This window comes from Streptopelia decaocto, assembly GCF_964273445.1.
Source record: "Streptopelia decaocto genome assembly, chromosome: Z".
Lineage (NCBI taxonomy): Eukaryota > Metazoa > Chordata > Aves > Columbiformes > Columbidae > Streptopelia > Streptopelia decaocto.
Window position 1 is genome coordinate 50,310,080 of NC_138657.1, and position 17,278 is coordinate 50,327,357.

Sequence of the window (17,278 nt, forward strand, 5' to 3'; positions counted from 1 at the left end):
CTGAATGTAGCCTCCATGAGCAGTTTAGATGTTGCCTTTTTTCAGAGTTAGGTGTTTTAGTCAAATTCTGTGCTGCCCTAGCTTATCCACTAATGCCAGTACAGTTCTGCATGAAGCATCTGTGATTCAGCTGCTTGCTGTGCTTTATAAGGTAACTCTAAGGAAAGCAAACTAGGAAATACTTTTATTTCTTCCCTGCGTTCTTCCATTGTGTTCAAGTCAAAACTGAACCCTGAATCCCTCTGAATTTCACACTCATCCTGCTGTACTTTTTGGGACACCTGCACCTCACAGACTTCAGCCCCCACAGATGTACCTGTGACAGAGTTAGGCTGGCCCCTCGGCACTGAGCTGTGTCCAGACCTTGCCATGAGCTTTGTAGTTTGTGCTGCCCATACTCCAGCTACTCTTATGCTGTCAGCAGTTCCTGAATTAGTTCAAATATGGCTCAGGAATATCTGTGTTCACTGTGGTCACCAGGCCAACTGCAATATAAGTGCCCTGTTAGTCACAGCATGTAAATTCAGAAGCTTAAAAACTTAAATCTTCATTTGGGCACAATATTTTATTATTTTGGGTACTGTTTTTGATAACTGCTCATTCAGTTTTTTCAGTAGTTGTGCTGAGTTTGTGGCTTCCATTCTCTCCACCTTTTTGACACATGAAGAATCATCTTGTTTTCTCTAGTTGAATGTATCAATAACTGCGTCCTGGTAACCTGCTTCAGGTCTTGTTTCAGTCACAACACGCTTAGTCCAGCAGGAAATGAAACTGCTTTATAGCTCTTTGAGCTTATTTCTTTGTCCCACTTTGAATTACCATTCCAAAGAGATTAACCTGTCAGGGGAATCTTTGGTGAGCGGGATGGCATTCTCTGATAAATTTATACAATGACTGTTACTTGCAGAAATGAGTGCTGATGTTTGAAATAGTGCTGACAGTTGCATGTAAGAATAAGGCAGATGGCAGGCAATAGCAGAGGTAATTATGTTTCCATCTTGGAAGGCAAACCAGTGCTGGTTTAGTGAAAGTTTCGATGGATTAAGTCCTTGAAAAGAAGTGCCTGAGAATGTTGCATCCATCCTGATTGCTCATCTTCGTTATTAACAGAATAGCATTTGAATCCTCTGTTGTGGGCTTGAAGACAGACTAATCTCAGTATTTAAATGTAATATGTGAATGAGCTTTGCTGTGCTGAACAGACATTTAGAAAAGCAACCTTCTTTGACTACTGCTTTTGAAAAACTATTTGGGTGAACTACTTACGTTTACAGGTAAAGGGGAGCAGAGACTTACTTGTTTTACTGCAGAGACCCTAATAAGAAAAGGTGCTAGGTGGATATACAGTATTTCTTTCCTCTGGTATTCACCATGAAGAGTGTGGAGCTGATTTTTAGTAGCTTGTGTATACTGTCAATTGACTAAATAATTTTGTGTTTCCTGTTCATGTGTGTTTATGAGCCACTAGCAGAGGAGAAGGCTAAATTCATCCAGTATGGGACAGTGTAAAGACAGCTGCTTTGAACTGTAATCCTCGTCACCTCACTGTGTGTATTTTTTTTTTAGTATGTTCTTTGACACCGTTTGGCTGTTTTGGTTTGTAAACAAAATATCTGTGGTTTGGAGGTCTTGGGTGATCTGGGTGTTCTCCAGACAGTAAATACAAATGTAAGCAAAGTAACACAGACTTAAAGTTTCTAGAAAAAACTCGTGCTTAGCTTCTTGTATAAAGAAGTTTCTTGCAGCTAGTTGGCTGCAATATGGGCACACTTTCATTTTGATTAGGAGTTGCGTCCTGCCTTGAGAAGTGAGAGGATTCTTTATAGTTTCTCCATATAAAATAGCAAAGGATTTTGTGATGAAGTAGAAGAGTCCTTATATTTCATCCAATTTAGAATTCATCTGTTTCATGTAAATATGCTTTTGCCATCGGTTATTTTTTGCAGTATTCAAGTATTTTATCCCAATGTACTGCTTCTATTGGAAAGTTCATATTTTCCATTAAAATACTCGTGGTGGTTCTATTACTATTACTTGAACAATTACTATTGTAATTGGTTGTTCTGTTACTTCTGGTAAGAGACACTGAGATAATCCAGATGGACAAATAGAGCAGAGCAGGCTATTTTTTTTTTTTGTCTGTGTAGCTGTAGGCATTAAGATGTGTAATGAACTTTTTCAGTAAAAGATCAACACATTTTTCAATAAATTTGATTGTAAGGAAGTTAGCCAAATAGGTGACCACAGTGACAATGAGATTTTTAAAGGATGTCATCTGTGTAACAGTTGTGCTCTTCAGGGCTAATAAAGAAAAATATCAGAAGCAAGTCAGATCTTGCAGCTTCTTGGTTCGGTTACAAATTAGATTTCCATAGTCAGTGTTTCACTGGCAAGGGAGAAGCTTTTTAGCTTGGAAAGTCAAGTAAGTTATTCTTCAGGAAATGACAGTGAAGTTCCTATGGGATTTTATGAACCATGTGTTTGGAAAAGATTGGTTTAAGGAGAGTTGAAAAAAATCAAAAAACTGGTTACTCTTATATGTCAGCTACTCTTTCATTCAACAGTGACAGCTCTGTAGAAGCCTCTCTTGAGCTTCCCATGTTGTAGGAATTACAAAACCGTCTGACTGGGTTGCAGTTTAAATTGCTTTACTACCTCTTCATCTAAACCCTAAGAAATAAGGCATATGCTTCTCAAAGGCCATCTTCAGAAACAATACTGTCTAGTCCTATGCATGACTTTTGCACACAGTTCCTACCAACACTATGCCATTTTATGAGTGGAGGAGGCCCACACTGCAAAAAAGTGTAGGAGGGGGAATATCCTTAATTATTTTGTAGTATGGGTGGGAAAGACAAACTGCATGATTGTGGTTTAACCCCAGCCAGCAGTTAAGCCCTCTGCAGCTGCTCACTCATTGCTTCTATGGTGCGATGGAGGAGAGAATCAGAAGAGTGAAATTGGGAAAACTCATGGGTTGAGATACAGACAGTATAATAGGTAAAGCTAAAGCTGTGCATGCAAGCAAAGCACAACAACGGATTCACTCACCACTTCCCATGGGCAGGCAGGTGTTCAGCCGTCTCCAGGAAGCTGGGCTTCATCACATATAACAGTTACTTGGGAAGACAAACACCACCACTCCAGACACCCCCCGTTGCTTCTTCTTCCCCCATTTTTATATACTGAGCATGATGCTGTATGGTATGGAACATCCCTTTGGTCAGTTGAGATCAGCTGTCCCAGCTGTGTCCCCTCCCAGCTTCTTGTGCACCCCCAGCCTGATCACTGCTAGAGTGGTGTAAGGAGCCAAAAAAACCTTGACTTTGTTCAAGCACTGCTCAGCCGTAAGCTAAAACATGCCTCTGTTATGACACTGTTTCCAGCACAAATCCAAAACATAGCTTCATATAGCCACTATGAAGAAAATTAACTCTATCGCAAACAAAATCAGGACATGCATGCTGAAAGGTTCTTGAGTAGACTGTAGTCTGGTTTACGTAGGTACTGGTACCAGTAACACTGGTAAATGTTAGTGAAGAGACAGATTTTTCAGTAAATAAATGGCTGAAGGTTACAAAAAATTATTAAGGAGACAAAGTAGGAGCCACGTTTTTAAGAACATGTGCTTTTGGTTGTTCTTAGGTACACTTTTTTTTTTTTAAATGAATGTCCAAGTTAGATTACAGTAACATGACATTTAACAGGATGAGCCAATGAAATAACATAGTTATCCTCTCAATGGGTTTGTGTCATAGTAGAAAATGTATTTATTGTATTATATGCAGGCCAAGAGGGATCAGGTAACTGCTTCACACAGACTGGAGCTATGGTGAATGCCCTCTGGAAATCCTGCAGTGAACCTTTAACTTCTCTGACGTGGTCTTTCTCCTTCACAGGCTCTGGACAAAGCAACGTCATAATTGCATAACATTAAGCTTTGTTTTCCATAGTTAATGAAAGTATGTTCTTTCTTTCCCATTCTGTAACTTAGTGAAACAGCCTGATTTCAGGTAACAGACATGACAGTGCTTGGGGTGGAGAAAGGGGCTGTTTGTGGGTCCAACCCAATTTTTGAGCTGGTTTGAGGTAAGATAAGCGCATCTTATGATGGATAGTGTAATGGATCTTAATCTCTTTGGGGCCCTTCAGTAAAAGTGATTTCCCTTGTTTTGAGTACAGCTGTACGGCTGGAGGTTGAAGCACAGACACAACATGCAGTTGCTTGAGTCAGCAAGGACGTGGAGGTAGCTGTGCGCCCACTGCCTACCTGTGAGAATCAGCGTTCCAAACATCTGTACTAGCTGAGCTGCCCATCTGCAGCTGCTGCTTTCTGTCTACTCTAGTGGCCATCAGTAAAAACCATTCAGCATGTGTGAGGGCTGCTGCTAGGAAGAACAGCTCTCTCCCTGTTCATCCTGCCCCCCAATACTGATTACTTTCAGTTTCTAATACCTAATCTTTGGCTTCTCTTGCTTTACTGCCTCTTACAACCACTTTCATCCCTTCTTAGGGCCCCAGCAAAACCAAAAGGAGCAAACTGAGCTCTTCAGGGCTCTTCTGCTTCTTTCTTTACAGTGCCTCAATTTGTTTCCAAGTTCTGCAGCAGTAAGGGGCCCTTTTATTAAAGGAACACCATGCTGGAGCTTTTGTAGGGTCTGCCTGTGTAGGGTGGGTAGAGCAATTACTACAGGGAAGAGGCAAAGATGTGACTATAAGCAGCCTACCTAAGGCACAGAAGGTCTTAAGTCTTAGGAAGTGGACATGGTGGGCATAACCCAAAGTAAACAGTACATGTTAGACAGGAGAGTACCGTAACTCCATAAATGGGGAAAGAAAAAGGGAGATTTCCCTCGCTTCATTCCTCCGTGACCTGTCAGCCTGTCTCTGTGCCCTTGAGCTGCACTGTGCCCACTACAGAACTGAGTTTTGCTGCCCTCCATTCCAAAGGGTGAAGTCAGAATAAGTTAATTTGTTTTCATTTGGAGGATAGCAAGATTGAGTTTTATCAAGACTGCTATGAAGTTTGAGTTGGCTCTGAACACCATCCTTGTCTCTGCCTCTGTTGTGGAGAGCATTCAAAAATATGGAGTGTTGCCACTAGGCGTTTAGACCCTGAGATACCCAACTGCTGCCGCAGCTACATACAGCTCTGGCTACTGCCACCACACACATGCTCTTATTGGTTCTGTAGACTATGATTTTTCCCCTGATCATTTGAATGGGAATAGGTTTAAAGTCATCTTTTGATCTCTACTATATGCTGTGGTCTTGCTCTACTCATAGCACAACTGAGACAGAAAATGTGCCATTGTCTGAATGATAATGAAACACTAAGCATGTGGAAATCCTATTAGTATTTTGTGGACCATAGCTGTCATTTCATTTGCTCTGGAATTCCTTCCATATGGCCATGACAAAAGTTCGAGGTTGAGTTTCTTGACACTGTGAATGCATTAACTATTCCTCAGACAAAACTCTGTCAAGTATACTGAGGCATCTAAAAGGATGTATTTATTTCTGTAAGTAATATATTAAATAGAATTAGTGTTGGTAAGCTTGTTCTTGAGAGAGAAAAGCACAGTAGTAGAATTTTGAGGGGTTTTCTCTCCTGGTGAATGTTAGACATGTATCTGTTTTTCGTAAACTTCTCTTTTTCTGCTTCTGGTTTTTGTATCTCCTCATTCTAAATGATGCTGCCCCAAATCTTTTTCTCAAGTGTAATTTTTCAGACATTTATACACTTTGCAAATAATTTTTCCATGTATAAATATTTGCAATATGATAGTATTAATTTACCATAGTTATAAACATCGTAGTTAATGTAATTACCATGAGTTAATATAAAAGTCCCATCTCTGTATTTCTCATTTAATAGAAAACCTAGCCAAGAAGTTACTGTTCTTGTTAGTTTTCCTCCCTACTCTTGGTCACGTTTGTCATTTTTGGCTGTGTTTTTTTGTTAAACTGATCGTTCTGGGTTTTTTGAGAATAATTTACTGGAGCTGCATGTTTTTGCATCAAATTATCGGATAAAATATGTCCTTTTGTACCCAGTGTAAGCATTTGACGTAGGTAATAGCTGAAGGAGGGCAGTACCTGGGTTATTTACCATACACTTCTCAATGTGCACTTACAACACTGGTGGGCTTACAGGAAGGCATGGATCATTCTTTTTGATTCCTGTTTTCTTCCATTTATGCTTTCTATCTTGGAAATTCACAGTAATACAATGCCAGTTGTTTGCTCATATATAATCCAATGTAGTTATTACATAGTACTGTCCAATTTCTGCACCAAGAAGATAAATGTCAGTGTTGTTCTTGAAAGTAGTGAAAAGGGATCATTCTGTTAGAGGTTTGCTAACAATCAGAAACAGATAAATTCAGGAAAATGGTAAAATTAGGCATATATGCTAATAATAAGAAATTTTAAAATGGTTTCAAAGTTCTGAATATAATCTGTATCATTGGAACAAAGTGGAGGCAAAAAAAAAAAAGAAACAAATGTTTTTAAACATTTGTAAATCTGGTTTGCAGTTGGACCTGAACGTTTTTACTATCTTATTAACAAAATCCTTAAGAATTCTTCTTGGAGGGTTTCCTTCACAGGTGTTAAGGAAGTTCCCTAGGTTTCCCAAAGCAGAGACTAGGGCATGGGTTCTAGAACTTCTTCTTAAAGAAATAATTTATTTATAAGGCACAACATAGAGCAGCTCCAGCTGGGTGCCACCAGAAGAGGGACCTCAAGCAAAAAAAGCCCTGGACAATTACACCCTTGCAGTCTAAGCTTCCCACCCTTTGCATGTCTATTCAGGCCAATTGTAAAATTAGAGTCTGGGGTCTCCTCATTCTTCATTGGATCCCTTCATTTTCATTCAGGTGGGCCATTTCTTTGTGAGTAGTCGTTTGATTTTCACCAACCAGAATAGACATCAGTCTAAGTCCTGTCCTTCAGTTGTTATTTTGCAGCTGCAGCTAGAAAGAAAAATAAGTCTTCGGCATAGCCAAAATATTAATAAGTTCTTACATTCTGCTGTTTCTCGTCTTCTTTAAAACATGCTGTTGTGATCCTTTACTTACTTCTAGGGACGCAGCTCCTACCAACAATCAAAAGCTCCCTTTATCTTCTAGCTTGAACTGACTCTGAGGCCCTTCTTTGCTTAATTACACAGAAAGTTCAAAAGTTCACAGCTTGTGGCCTAAGCAAACATAGTTACTTATGCCAAGCAAGTTATGCTAAGCAAATTCTATATAAGCAGTATACCAAATAGTTCAATAAGCTAAGGCAGTCTACTCCCTAACAGTAGGTTTGATGGTTATGAACTGCAGTGGCAGATCCACAATTCTGCTTGGTAAAGGATCAACATTATTCATAATGATATCCAGTCCAAAGGTGTTTGTCCCATACATCATTTATGTGGGTTGAGTTCTGTTGGAAGAATGTTCTTCATGGATAAAGATGTTCTGACTTTGTGCAAACATCGTTGGTAACTCTTGTGGTAGTAACCCAGAAAGGCGAGTCATTTCTGGTTTCATAGTACTTATAAAGAGTTTTCTAATTGGTGTCTTCATATCTATGGTCCCGTGTGTCCTGGTCAGGATGAACTGCAGATCTTTCAGTGCAGTATAATTTCTGTTATTTCAATCACTATGGGAAAAGCATTTTGCTTATCTTATTCAGTGATTAATTATTGCATTTTTCATTTAACTAGCTGTCACTTATAAAGAGTCTTATGTCTTTTCAGGGTTATCTGTTCAGAGAACATGAACATTTTTACAAGTAAAGTAATTTCCTTGCAGTGTTGCATTTTTCCCCCCATAGTTCTTCCGTCTTTATTTTGGCACTTTTGTCTATGTTCACTAGTTTCCGTACATTGTTTTTATGTCAGGGCCTGCAATTGCTCAGCTAAATTTGTGTGAGATTTGTCTATAGCTATTTTGAATTCAGGAAGAGTTCCTGTCTCTTATAAGCTAATGTATCTTTTTGTCTTTCACACAAAGCCATGTTGTTATATGAAATAGTGGCACAGAAACTCACTTCTGTATTTTTAGTTTGCTCTTGTGAATTGTGATCTGGTAAACAGTGAGGAATCAAACCTGGAATTTATGCTGTATAAATAAAGTTATTTAATAATGTGAAGTTCATAAGCACAGTATGTGTTATTTTACATACTTGCATTTCTGCTTTATAAGTTACATTGCAAATCAATTTAATATTTAGATTTGCTTTAAACAAAAACATGTACAGATTGTCCACTTATTTATCACAGATTGCTTACTATTACTGAAATACAGGTGCCACAATGAGTAGTTTAGAAAAACCATTTGCAGGGTTTTGCTTTCAAACAGTGATTTTCAACCTCATGCATAGCAGATCTGTTGTACAGCTTTGTAAATTTTAGATGGCTACTGAAGCTAGATATGAAGACTCTGGATAGTTAGAGGCAGAGCTAAAGCCTCTATACTGGTACAGCCAGTTGAAGGTGTAAAGGTAGCAGATAGTGTGGGTTTGGAAATGACATCATTGTGCAGAGGATGCTGTGGTTCTCTCTTCTCATGTCATCTGTGAAAATGACCAGCAAATATACTCTGCACTGTCATTTTGTTAGCAAAAAATATGCAAACAGTAATTAAAACCTTGATAAGATTAAAAAAGAGGCTGAATAAATGCTTCATACTTTTTGGTGTTCTAAAGCCATTTCTGTAATTTCTTAACCAGTGATGAAACACAGAACAAAATAGGTACATGCTTTGAAAATAAGGTCCACAGAGGGATTTGTGTTTCCTTTCTTCCCCACATTCCAACTATTTTCCTTTATGAAATGACAGGTTTATAGACTTCAGAGGGAAATATGTTTCTCTGAAGTTGCACATATATGACTAAAGCCAAAATGGGACTGCACAAGCCAAGCCATGATTCATGAGAAAGTTACCTGTCAAGTGAGTGCTTATAGCTGAGGCAGGAGCCCCTTCAACTTCTCCAATTTGCTTGGCAAACCCTGTAGCCAACAAAAGGGCTAATCTGACTGAGGTGTAAGTAGATGTTATCAGTTCCTTGTAGTTGCTGGACGTTTAACATCAGGTTAATTCAAAACAGTTGCAACACCTTAACTAGTGACTCATGGTCACTTCTAATTTAACTAGGTTCATATTTTTTTATCCATTCTTCCCACTAAGTTATCCTTGAAATTCCTTCGAAGCAGTGGCTTTCCTCAGCGATCAATTTTCTTCCTCACAGAACTATTTCTTTCATACACTGTGTAGAATATAAGATGTAAATAATGTTTTCCTCTCATATAATTAGGATGTTAAGTCTCAGCTAAAGAAAAAAGCCTACATTGATTTTTCTTTGCATGTGATGCTCTTTACAACTCTGAACTTAAGATATATTCCTAAGGGTGCCTTGGAGTTTTTTCACTTGTAGAGGAAAATTGTTTAATAGCCACTAGCTGTTCTCCCAAAATAGTCTAAAATAGATGGGGGGGGACGGAAATCAATGCACCCAAATAAGGTCATCTGCTCGCAGTGATTAGAACACAGAAACAGTCCTCTTCAAAGAAGTAGCATATAGCCCAAGTTATTTTGATGGATTACAATGATCTGAACTAATTTTGGTTATGTAAACATTGGTGTGAAATGACTGCAATCGCATCCATGCTGCATTCAAACAAAGGTAGACACATTTCAGTCTGGATTAAATAAAATGCTATCTGTTCCTAATGTGCTTTGTCTAGCCAGGGAAAGTATAGCATTTTGACCTATTTGAAAGGCAGGTTCGAGTGGACAATATAAAGTGTTTATCCAGCATGGTTTCTGTGTGTTTCCTCTGATCAGTGCTAGCTGGTTATGTTGTGACAGAAACTCCTTTTTTTTTCTCCATTCAAGCATAACAACTTTTTGCAAAGTTTGCAAATAACTATTTATTTGGCCTAAGTCTTGGGTCTTGATGTAATCATCTGTCCTGAACATCATCACTTATTGTCCTGGAAATAATTATTTCCAGCATTTTCTGAGCAAAACAGAAAACAAAGAACTTCTAGATAGACCAGGCACCCTTTCTGTATTCCTTTTCTGTTGAGATTGTCTTCATTTAAATAGACCATGCTTTCTTGAGTACTTCAAAATATTCCTTATCACTTGACCTCAGAACTGACCCAGTGACCTGAGAATCAAGAAAATGTCATGTTAGTGACTACTAATTAGTAGATCCAGAGAGCTTCTTCTCCTGGACTTTCAGCCTTCCAGAAGCAGAAACAAAAGCTGTCACTTGCATCATACAAAGAAAACAAGCACTTGCTATGTGGGTTTTTTTGTTGTTAATGTTTTGGTTTGGTTTGTTTTCCTAGGGCATAGGTGGTAGCAAAAGCTCAGTTGAGACTGCAGATGAATTTGTAGGCTGGGAGGAAATTCACCTACAATATAGTGTTTGCATTTATTTATCTATCTATCCTTTTCCATGCATATCATACTGTATCTGTTATCCAGTTCTTACTGAACAAGAGTGTGTGTTAGTATGCTGTATTATTAGAGGGAAAAAGAATGAATCTTTATTTCTTTTCTCCTTTTTTTTTTTGTTCTTACCATTCTTTTAAAAAATATTTTTATCTACTTCAAAATATATTAAATCTTTCTGAAAGGGAATATTTTAGTGCATAGTTCTTAATGTACAGTAGACAGCCCAAGCTTAACTTATCTTTTGTATGCTTGTTGATCAAACTTGTTAACAGAAAATTCAGCTGTACTTCACCTTATTTATTGTTGTATTTCTGTGCCTCATGAGTTATCATGGACTTTTTGAGACCACCAACGGGAACCTCCATAGTAAAATATACACAGTCATATCACAGAGCTGTTTGTGCAAGTAATATTAATCTCTTTTTTATTACTTACAATTTTCAGGTCTTTAAAATAGAGGTGCTAATGAGTGGAAGGAAACATTTTGTGGAGAAGAGGTATAGTGAATTCCATGCACTTCATAAAAAGGTAGTGATCTCTTTCTTTCTAAGATGTAACTTTGGCTTTCCCTTAGTTGTGATGTTTCCCTTTCTCTTGAAATTGTTACTATACATGGTTTATCTTAACTACATCTTGTGATTCCTGTCTCTAGAAATGAGTTCCCAACTTACTCAGTTTCTTTTCTATTTTGTGGAAGGGGATGATGACTTCTTAGATTTTATTAGCTGTCATTTTCTTTTTGATTATTGGTTACATGCTGTATTCCTAAAATACTGTCAGTAGTATGTTTTATTTTTCTTCTTGTAAAATCACAGAATGAGACACATTCCTATAATAAATACATTTTTTGTTTTTATCCAATTAGGCAAATAATTTGTTAGTACTATAAACTGTATTGCTAACCTGCTATATGTAAAGCTGAGGAAACAAGTTGTATGCACTAGGAAACTAGACATGAAAAAGACTGAGTAGACCAACTCACTCTGCTACTCTTCATATAAACAAATTTAAATTGTTTTGTTCACTGTTAAAGTATGATTTCTCCTCTCCAGGCTGAAGTGATGCTGCTATATGGTTATGCAGCTGAAAGGCAAGTTTTAAATTTTTACTGCCTTATGGAGGCTAAGTACTGTGAAGCAGAATTCTGAAAAAGCATTGCAGCCTATTGCCAGTGATGGGGCTGCAACTGAAGAGCTTCAGTCCTTCATTCCTAGGACCTGGCTCAACTTAATGTTTATTGGTTTGCAGCTCTCAGTGGCAGTGGAATATGTGCACACTCAACTCACCTGTTTTGACTGGTGCTGCTAGCCTTCCATATGGACAAGTTTTCTCTACAAATGGCAGAGAGGAGTGCGAGTATTTACATCTGCCACTGCGGTCTCAAAGGAGCTTACCCACACCAGCATGTTTGCTGGTGGCCCTGAGTCAGCTTAGGAATCATCTAATTTGGGGAAGAAGCATTACTCTAGTGGTAGAAAGGATGGATTTTGCCGGCATTATATGGTGCATGGATATAAGCAAACTTGGGTCAATGAAGGGCATCTGTTGAGCCATCTGTGTGTTGACCCTCGAAGTCCAAAGAACAAGAATGTATTTTGCTTTACTGCACCATAATTAAGATATGCTAGGATTTCTTGCTTTTTTGCTTCTTGGCCCAGTTGTGGTGTCAGCTGCCACTTTTTAATACTAATTTCCTTGTTTATTGTTGTAATTCAGATATGCCTCAGATATTTTGCTGCTTGTGTTCACATTGCTTTTGTGGCATCATATTCAACAGTGTTAGAATCAGTAGTACAGCTCACACCAAGCCTTGCAATACATGTGTTTTGTTTTACCTATGACAATAATCCTGCAATTGAAAGTAAAGCAGGTGAGTAGAGATTATACAACTAAATAAGTTAGGAAACATTATGAGGGGATAATCAGGATTTATATGCTTCAAATGCACCCTACCCAAGTAGACCATCTCCTGTAGATGGCATGGCATGGCATGGCATGGCATGGCATGGCATGGCATGGCATGGCATGGCATGGCATGGCATGGCATGGCATGGCATGGCATGGCATGGCATGGCATAGAATAGAATAGAATAGAATAGAATAGAATAGAATAGAATAGAATAGAATAGAATAGAATAGAATAGAATAGAATAGAATAGAATAGAATAGAATAGAATAGAATATTTTAGTTGGAAGGGACCTACAACAATCATCTAGTCCAACTGCCTGACCCCTTCAGGCCTGGCCTGGAATTAAAGTGTATTATTACTAAGGGCATTGTCCAAAGGCCTCTTAAATACAGGAAGGCTTGGGGCACCGATCACCTCTCCAAGAAGCCATTTCCCTCCCTCTCAGTAAATAAATGTTTCCTAATGTCTGATACAGCTTTGAACGTTTCCCAGTCATCTGTATCACTGAGTACCAAGGAGAAGAGCTCAGCACCTTCCTCTCTACATCCCATCCTGGGGAAGCTGTAGAGAGCAATGAGTGTGCCCCTCAGCCTCCTTTTCTCTGAACTAGAGAAGCCCAAAGGACTCAGCCACTCCTCACAGGACATGCCTTCCAGCCCTTTCAGCAGCTTTATTGCCCTCCTCTGTATGCATTCAAGGACCTTCACATCCTTTTTAAATTGCTGGGCCTAGAACTGCACACAGCACTCTTGGTGAGACCACACCAAGGCTTAATCCAGGGGACAAGCCCCTCTTCTGAGCTCTGTCTGTGCTGTGTTTGATGCCCCCCAGGATGGGGTTTGCCTCTGGGCTGCCTGGGCACACACTGCTGACTCACACTGAGCTGCTATCAGGAGGGGTCCTGCCATAACATCTGCTGACTCTTTCAGTGTTGTGGGATGAATCGCATCATAGACTTGTGAACATTCAGCTTATGCAGCTGGTCTCTTATAAATTCAGTGTATACAAATGGAAAGTCACTGTTCCTGCAACTGTTTCCCTCAAACTCAGGGGACCAGGCAGCCCAAGGCCTCTCTGTATTATTAAAGACTGGGGCAAAAAAAGCACTGAATGCCTCCATTTTTTCTTCTTTTGTTGTTGTCTAATTTCACTGTAATTTCTGGTATTGCACAATTACTTCACACAAAACTTAAGAATGACTGCGGTCTCACTCTCAGGTTTATCTTCTTGAAGATTGCTTCCTCTGCAGTAACTCCCTTTATAGAGATTTCTCCATAGAACACCAGAAAAACCATAAATGATTGTCCATTTCTCTCTCTCCAGAAATAGCAGCAAAATAAACAAACCTGAAAAACAGATATTCTAACCAGACACCGTGTACCACTCTTCAGTTTGTTTCATCTTACTCCTCACCTGCTTGCTGTCTGTTGATGTTACTCTGCAAGCTTGATAGTGGCTTTTTCTTGTTTGTTCCCTGTACAGATGCAAAGCACTTTGCATATTTGGGCAACAATATACCTCTTGGGTCTTACTTTTGAAGTTGTAGTAAAATTTCAGTAAACATGGTTGAACAGCTCATGCTCTGAACCTTTCTTAGTGCTTTCAGTGTTACAGAAATCCTGGAGAAAGCATTCTCTAGTAATACAGTATGCAGTTTTCACCCCTTCTTCTCTCTTTTGTGTTAGAGCAGAAAATCTCAACACCCTTAAAAAATTAGGGTGTGTATTTGAACAGTTTTTACTGGAGAAGAGTATTTTGAACTTGCACCTCAGTTGTTCTTTGTGAATAATTTGTTCTCAACCTATGACACTATTTGTACTCAGGTCCAGCTACCAGTTTGCTTTCTATGCCAATAGGGTATTCATTTTTTGTTCCTCTCTTCCCCTTTAATTTAAAATGTAAGTTTCACTCTAAATTGCTGTGAGTACAGGGCAAGTGGAAAGGTACCTTTAGACTTACTGCATATTCAAAGTGCCTTTAGTGCTGGAGATGTCTGTAGTGAACAAAAGAAACAAAGCTTCTGTAGAGAGTGACTGTGGTAGAAAATGGGGGGTTCTGTGTTTTACCAGAGAAGGACATGCTTCAGTGGCGTCGCATGGAGGAAGGGGGGACTCCCTTGCTCGTAGAGGACATTATTTGTTCATCAAAATGCCAGTTAATGTTTTGATTAATTTGGGTTTTGTTTGTTTGTTTGTTTGTTATTAAACAAAGGCATTTCCAAGAATGTGGCTGGATTTATCTTCTTCCTGGGTTCAACCTTTCTTACATTCCAGTTGTATAAAAAAAATAAAGCCCCACTCCTTGTTCAATCTAGCTGTAGTGGGAACAGTTTAAAATATTTTATAGACTGACATGCTACACCAGGAGTGCAAATTCAGGAGTGCTAGTTATTCCCTTGACAGAAAACATCCACTACTGTTGGATTTTTTAAAATAATTTGCATAGACTATTATATCTTGCCATGGTTATGAGCAACAAACCAGGCCTTTCAGACTGTGTACCATTCACATCACAGTATTGTATTATTAATTGTTTTATTATTCTCATATGGCAAGGTTTGTAGAAAGAATTAAATTATTTCTATCTGTAGAACAGTTAAATATACAACCATTTATTGATATTTATTCTCAAATTCCTTTTTATTATACCTTTTTCCGTTTACTTTTGAAAATACTGGTAGTACTTTTTAAGCACCAGAATGCTAGAAGGTGACAGTGTTATCACTGCTGCAGTAAAATCTACAAAAATCTTAAGTTCTCTATATCTTGTTTTGCAAGTCATTTATAATTTTGGAATTATTGGTGTCCGCTTTAAATAATTTTGACTTTTCACACTTGGGCAAAAAATTTTTTGCTTGATAATTTGAGCCATCTTTCAGTTTTGCAGGAAATAGAGACTACAGTATGGTAAATAGGCATTAGGTCAGTTTTGTGATAGGAAAGTATTACAGCCAGTAGTTGTCCTCAGATAAATATTTCTTGTGTAGGGACAGGTATGAAGCAATATAACTAAAACACATACATGGATTTGCTTCATGTTCTTTGACATTGTAATCGTTACTTGTTGCAATATATTATTGCATTATTGTAAGGATAAGAAAGTGGGCTGATCATTTATTCTTTGTACATCTGTATAGCTTGTGTTTTATACCTACACCTGGTACCTGTGCTTGCACATGTAAGCAATTGTTTAGTGGATGCTTTATGTAACACAGAGCACAATAAAATTGTTAATCATCAGCTGAGGCAGCAGCCACAGAGTATTTATCTTGTAAGCAGCTAGAACTTGGTGGACACTTGCGTTGTTTCAGATTTGTCTCCCCTCATCTGGAGCATTCTCCTCATTTGTAACTCATTTGCAGGTGCCGTCATAGTTTGCAACAGCTGTGATCATATCTTCTTCAACATTCTTGACCGATTTAGAGGAAAAAAAATGGGGTTTATATCCAGGCTTTAAGACAGTCAGTAAAAGTATATGGGTTTGGGATTTTGTTTTGGTGGGTTGCTTTTCTCACTTCATGTTTAATTTTAATTTAGCACTGTGAAGAAACAAGGAAGTTGCAAAATGTTTCCATTGCAATTGAGGTTTCCTTGCTGCAGCTTCGTTACTTGTGATTGTAGAGACGCTGATGTGTTGGCATTGCTTTTTCCTGAACTGACATCTCAGCAAGCTCAAAGATGAAATGTAAATTCTCAGTCTCCCATGGGCATGCATGTCGAAGTCAATTTTGAGTTTCTTTCCGTTCATTCTTTGCCTCGGATTTACTCAGAGGCAATATCCAACAGAAGGAATGTGTAATATTGCCTTCTATTAAAATGTGATGGAGTCTATTCCAGTTATTATTTTTGCTCTGTAATTTTGAGAAAAATGTGGGGTTTTTTGGTTTTGTAAAAATATGTTGCTCCAACAGAGAATTCTTAGTGTTGTCAGAATTTATGTTTGTGTATATCTATATATACTCATATGTATGCATGTACACATTTCCATATATATCTATAAAAGTTTTCCTGTGCAAATCTTCAGTGGCAATCTTGCTATTAATATTTCTATATTTAAGATATTAAACACAACTGTCAAACTCTTGGTGCAATTTGAGAACACAGATGTTTTGCTCTCTTGATTGCCAGCTCTCGAGAGAAATTGTTAGATCTTCTCCCTGTACTTCTCCCACCTGTTCATAGTTGCCTAAATCCAGAGTTAGAAATTCCCGCATTGTTTTGTCACCTCACTTAGCAAGATCATACCTTGGTACACTGCAGTGAAATTGTGAGGTATCATCCCAGGCTGACTAATAGGAAACTCATTTCAAGTATTCTTCTGTAGTTCTTGCCATTTTGTTTGAAGGCTTTTAGTTAAAAGAAATTATTAGTAGCATTCCTCTTCACTGTACAGGGCTGCTAGACATGGAGGTTTTTATCTGCAACCTGTAGGTATGAAGTCTGCTGATACTTCACTGAGCTGATGGTGAGTGACTTCATTGTCATGCTATTGTCCTTTATGCATTATTTTACCTGTACTGCCTCATCTCTAACATAAACATGTTCACTTTAAATCAACATTGTTGTGCTTTGTTTCTGTTTTTTGTTTCTTTTCATTTGCAGCTCAAGAAGTTCATAAGAACTCCAGAGATCCCTTCAAAGCACGTGAGAAACTGGGTTCCCAAGGTTCTGGAGCAGCGACGGCAAGGCTTAGAGTTGTATTTGCAGGCAAGTCTCCTCTCACCCCTGTGACAGTAAAAGTGGCATCTATTTTCAGAGTGGTAGTATCCAAAGCATTTGAAGATACAGCAGGTATGAAGAAGGGTGTTTTACTTCATTTTACTGTGCCTAAAATGAGGAAAATAATGTTATTCTTTCCAAAGTTGTTCTGACTGTGCCAATCAAACGTGTTACAGAAGAGATACTAGGAGGC

The 17,278-nt window shown here is 38.4% G+C and overlaps 1 protein-coding gene across 2 annotated transcripts in view; it reads left to right on the forward strand.

Annotated features, from left to right (window-relative positions):
* SNX24 (sorting nexin 24) overlaps positions 1-17,278 on the forward strand; it is a 93,730-nt gene that overhangs the window by 37,016 nt on the left and 39,436 nt on the right. The window contains exons 2-3 of one of the 2 annotated variants that reach the window (XM_082075777.1): positions 10,902-10,985; positions 16,969-17,077. In XM_082075777.1, coding sequence (XP_081931903.1) covers positions 10,902-10,985; positions 16,969-17,077 — 193 coding nt within the window. The remainder of the gene's footprint in view (positions 1-10,901; positions 10,986-16,968; positions 17,078-17,278) is intronic. The other variant, XM_082075778.1, reaches the window with a different exon arrangement.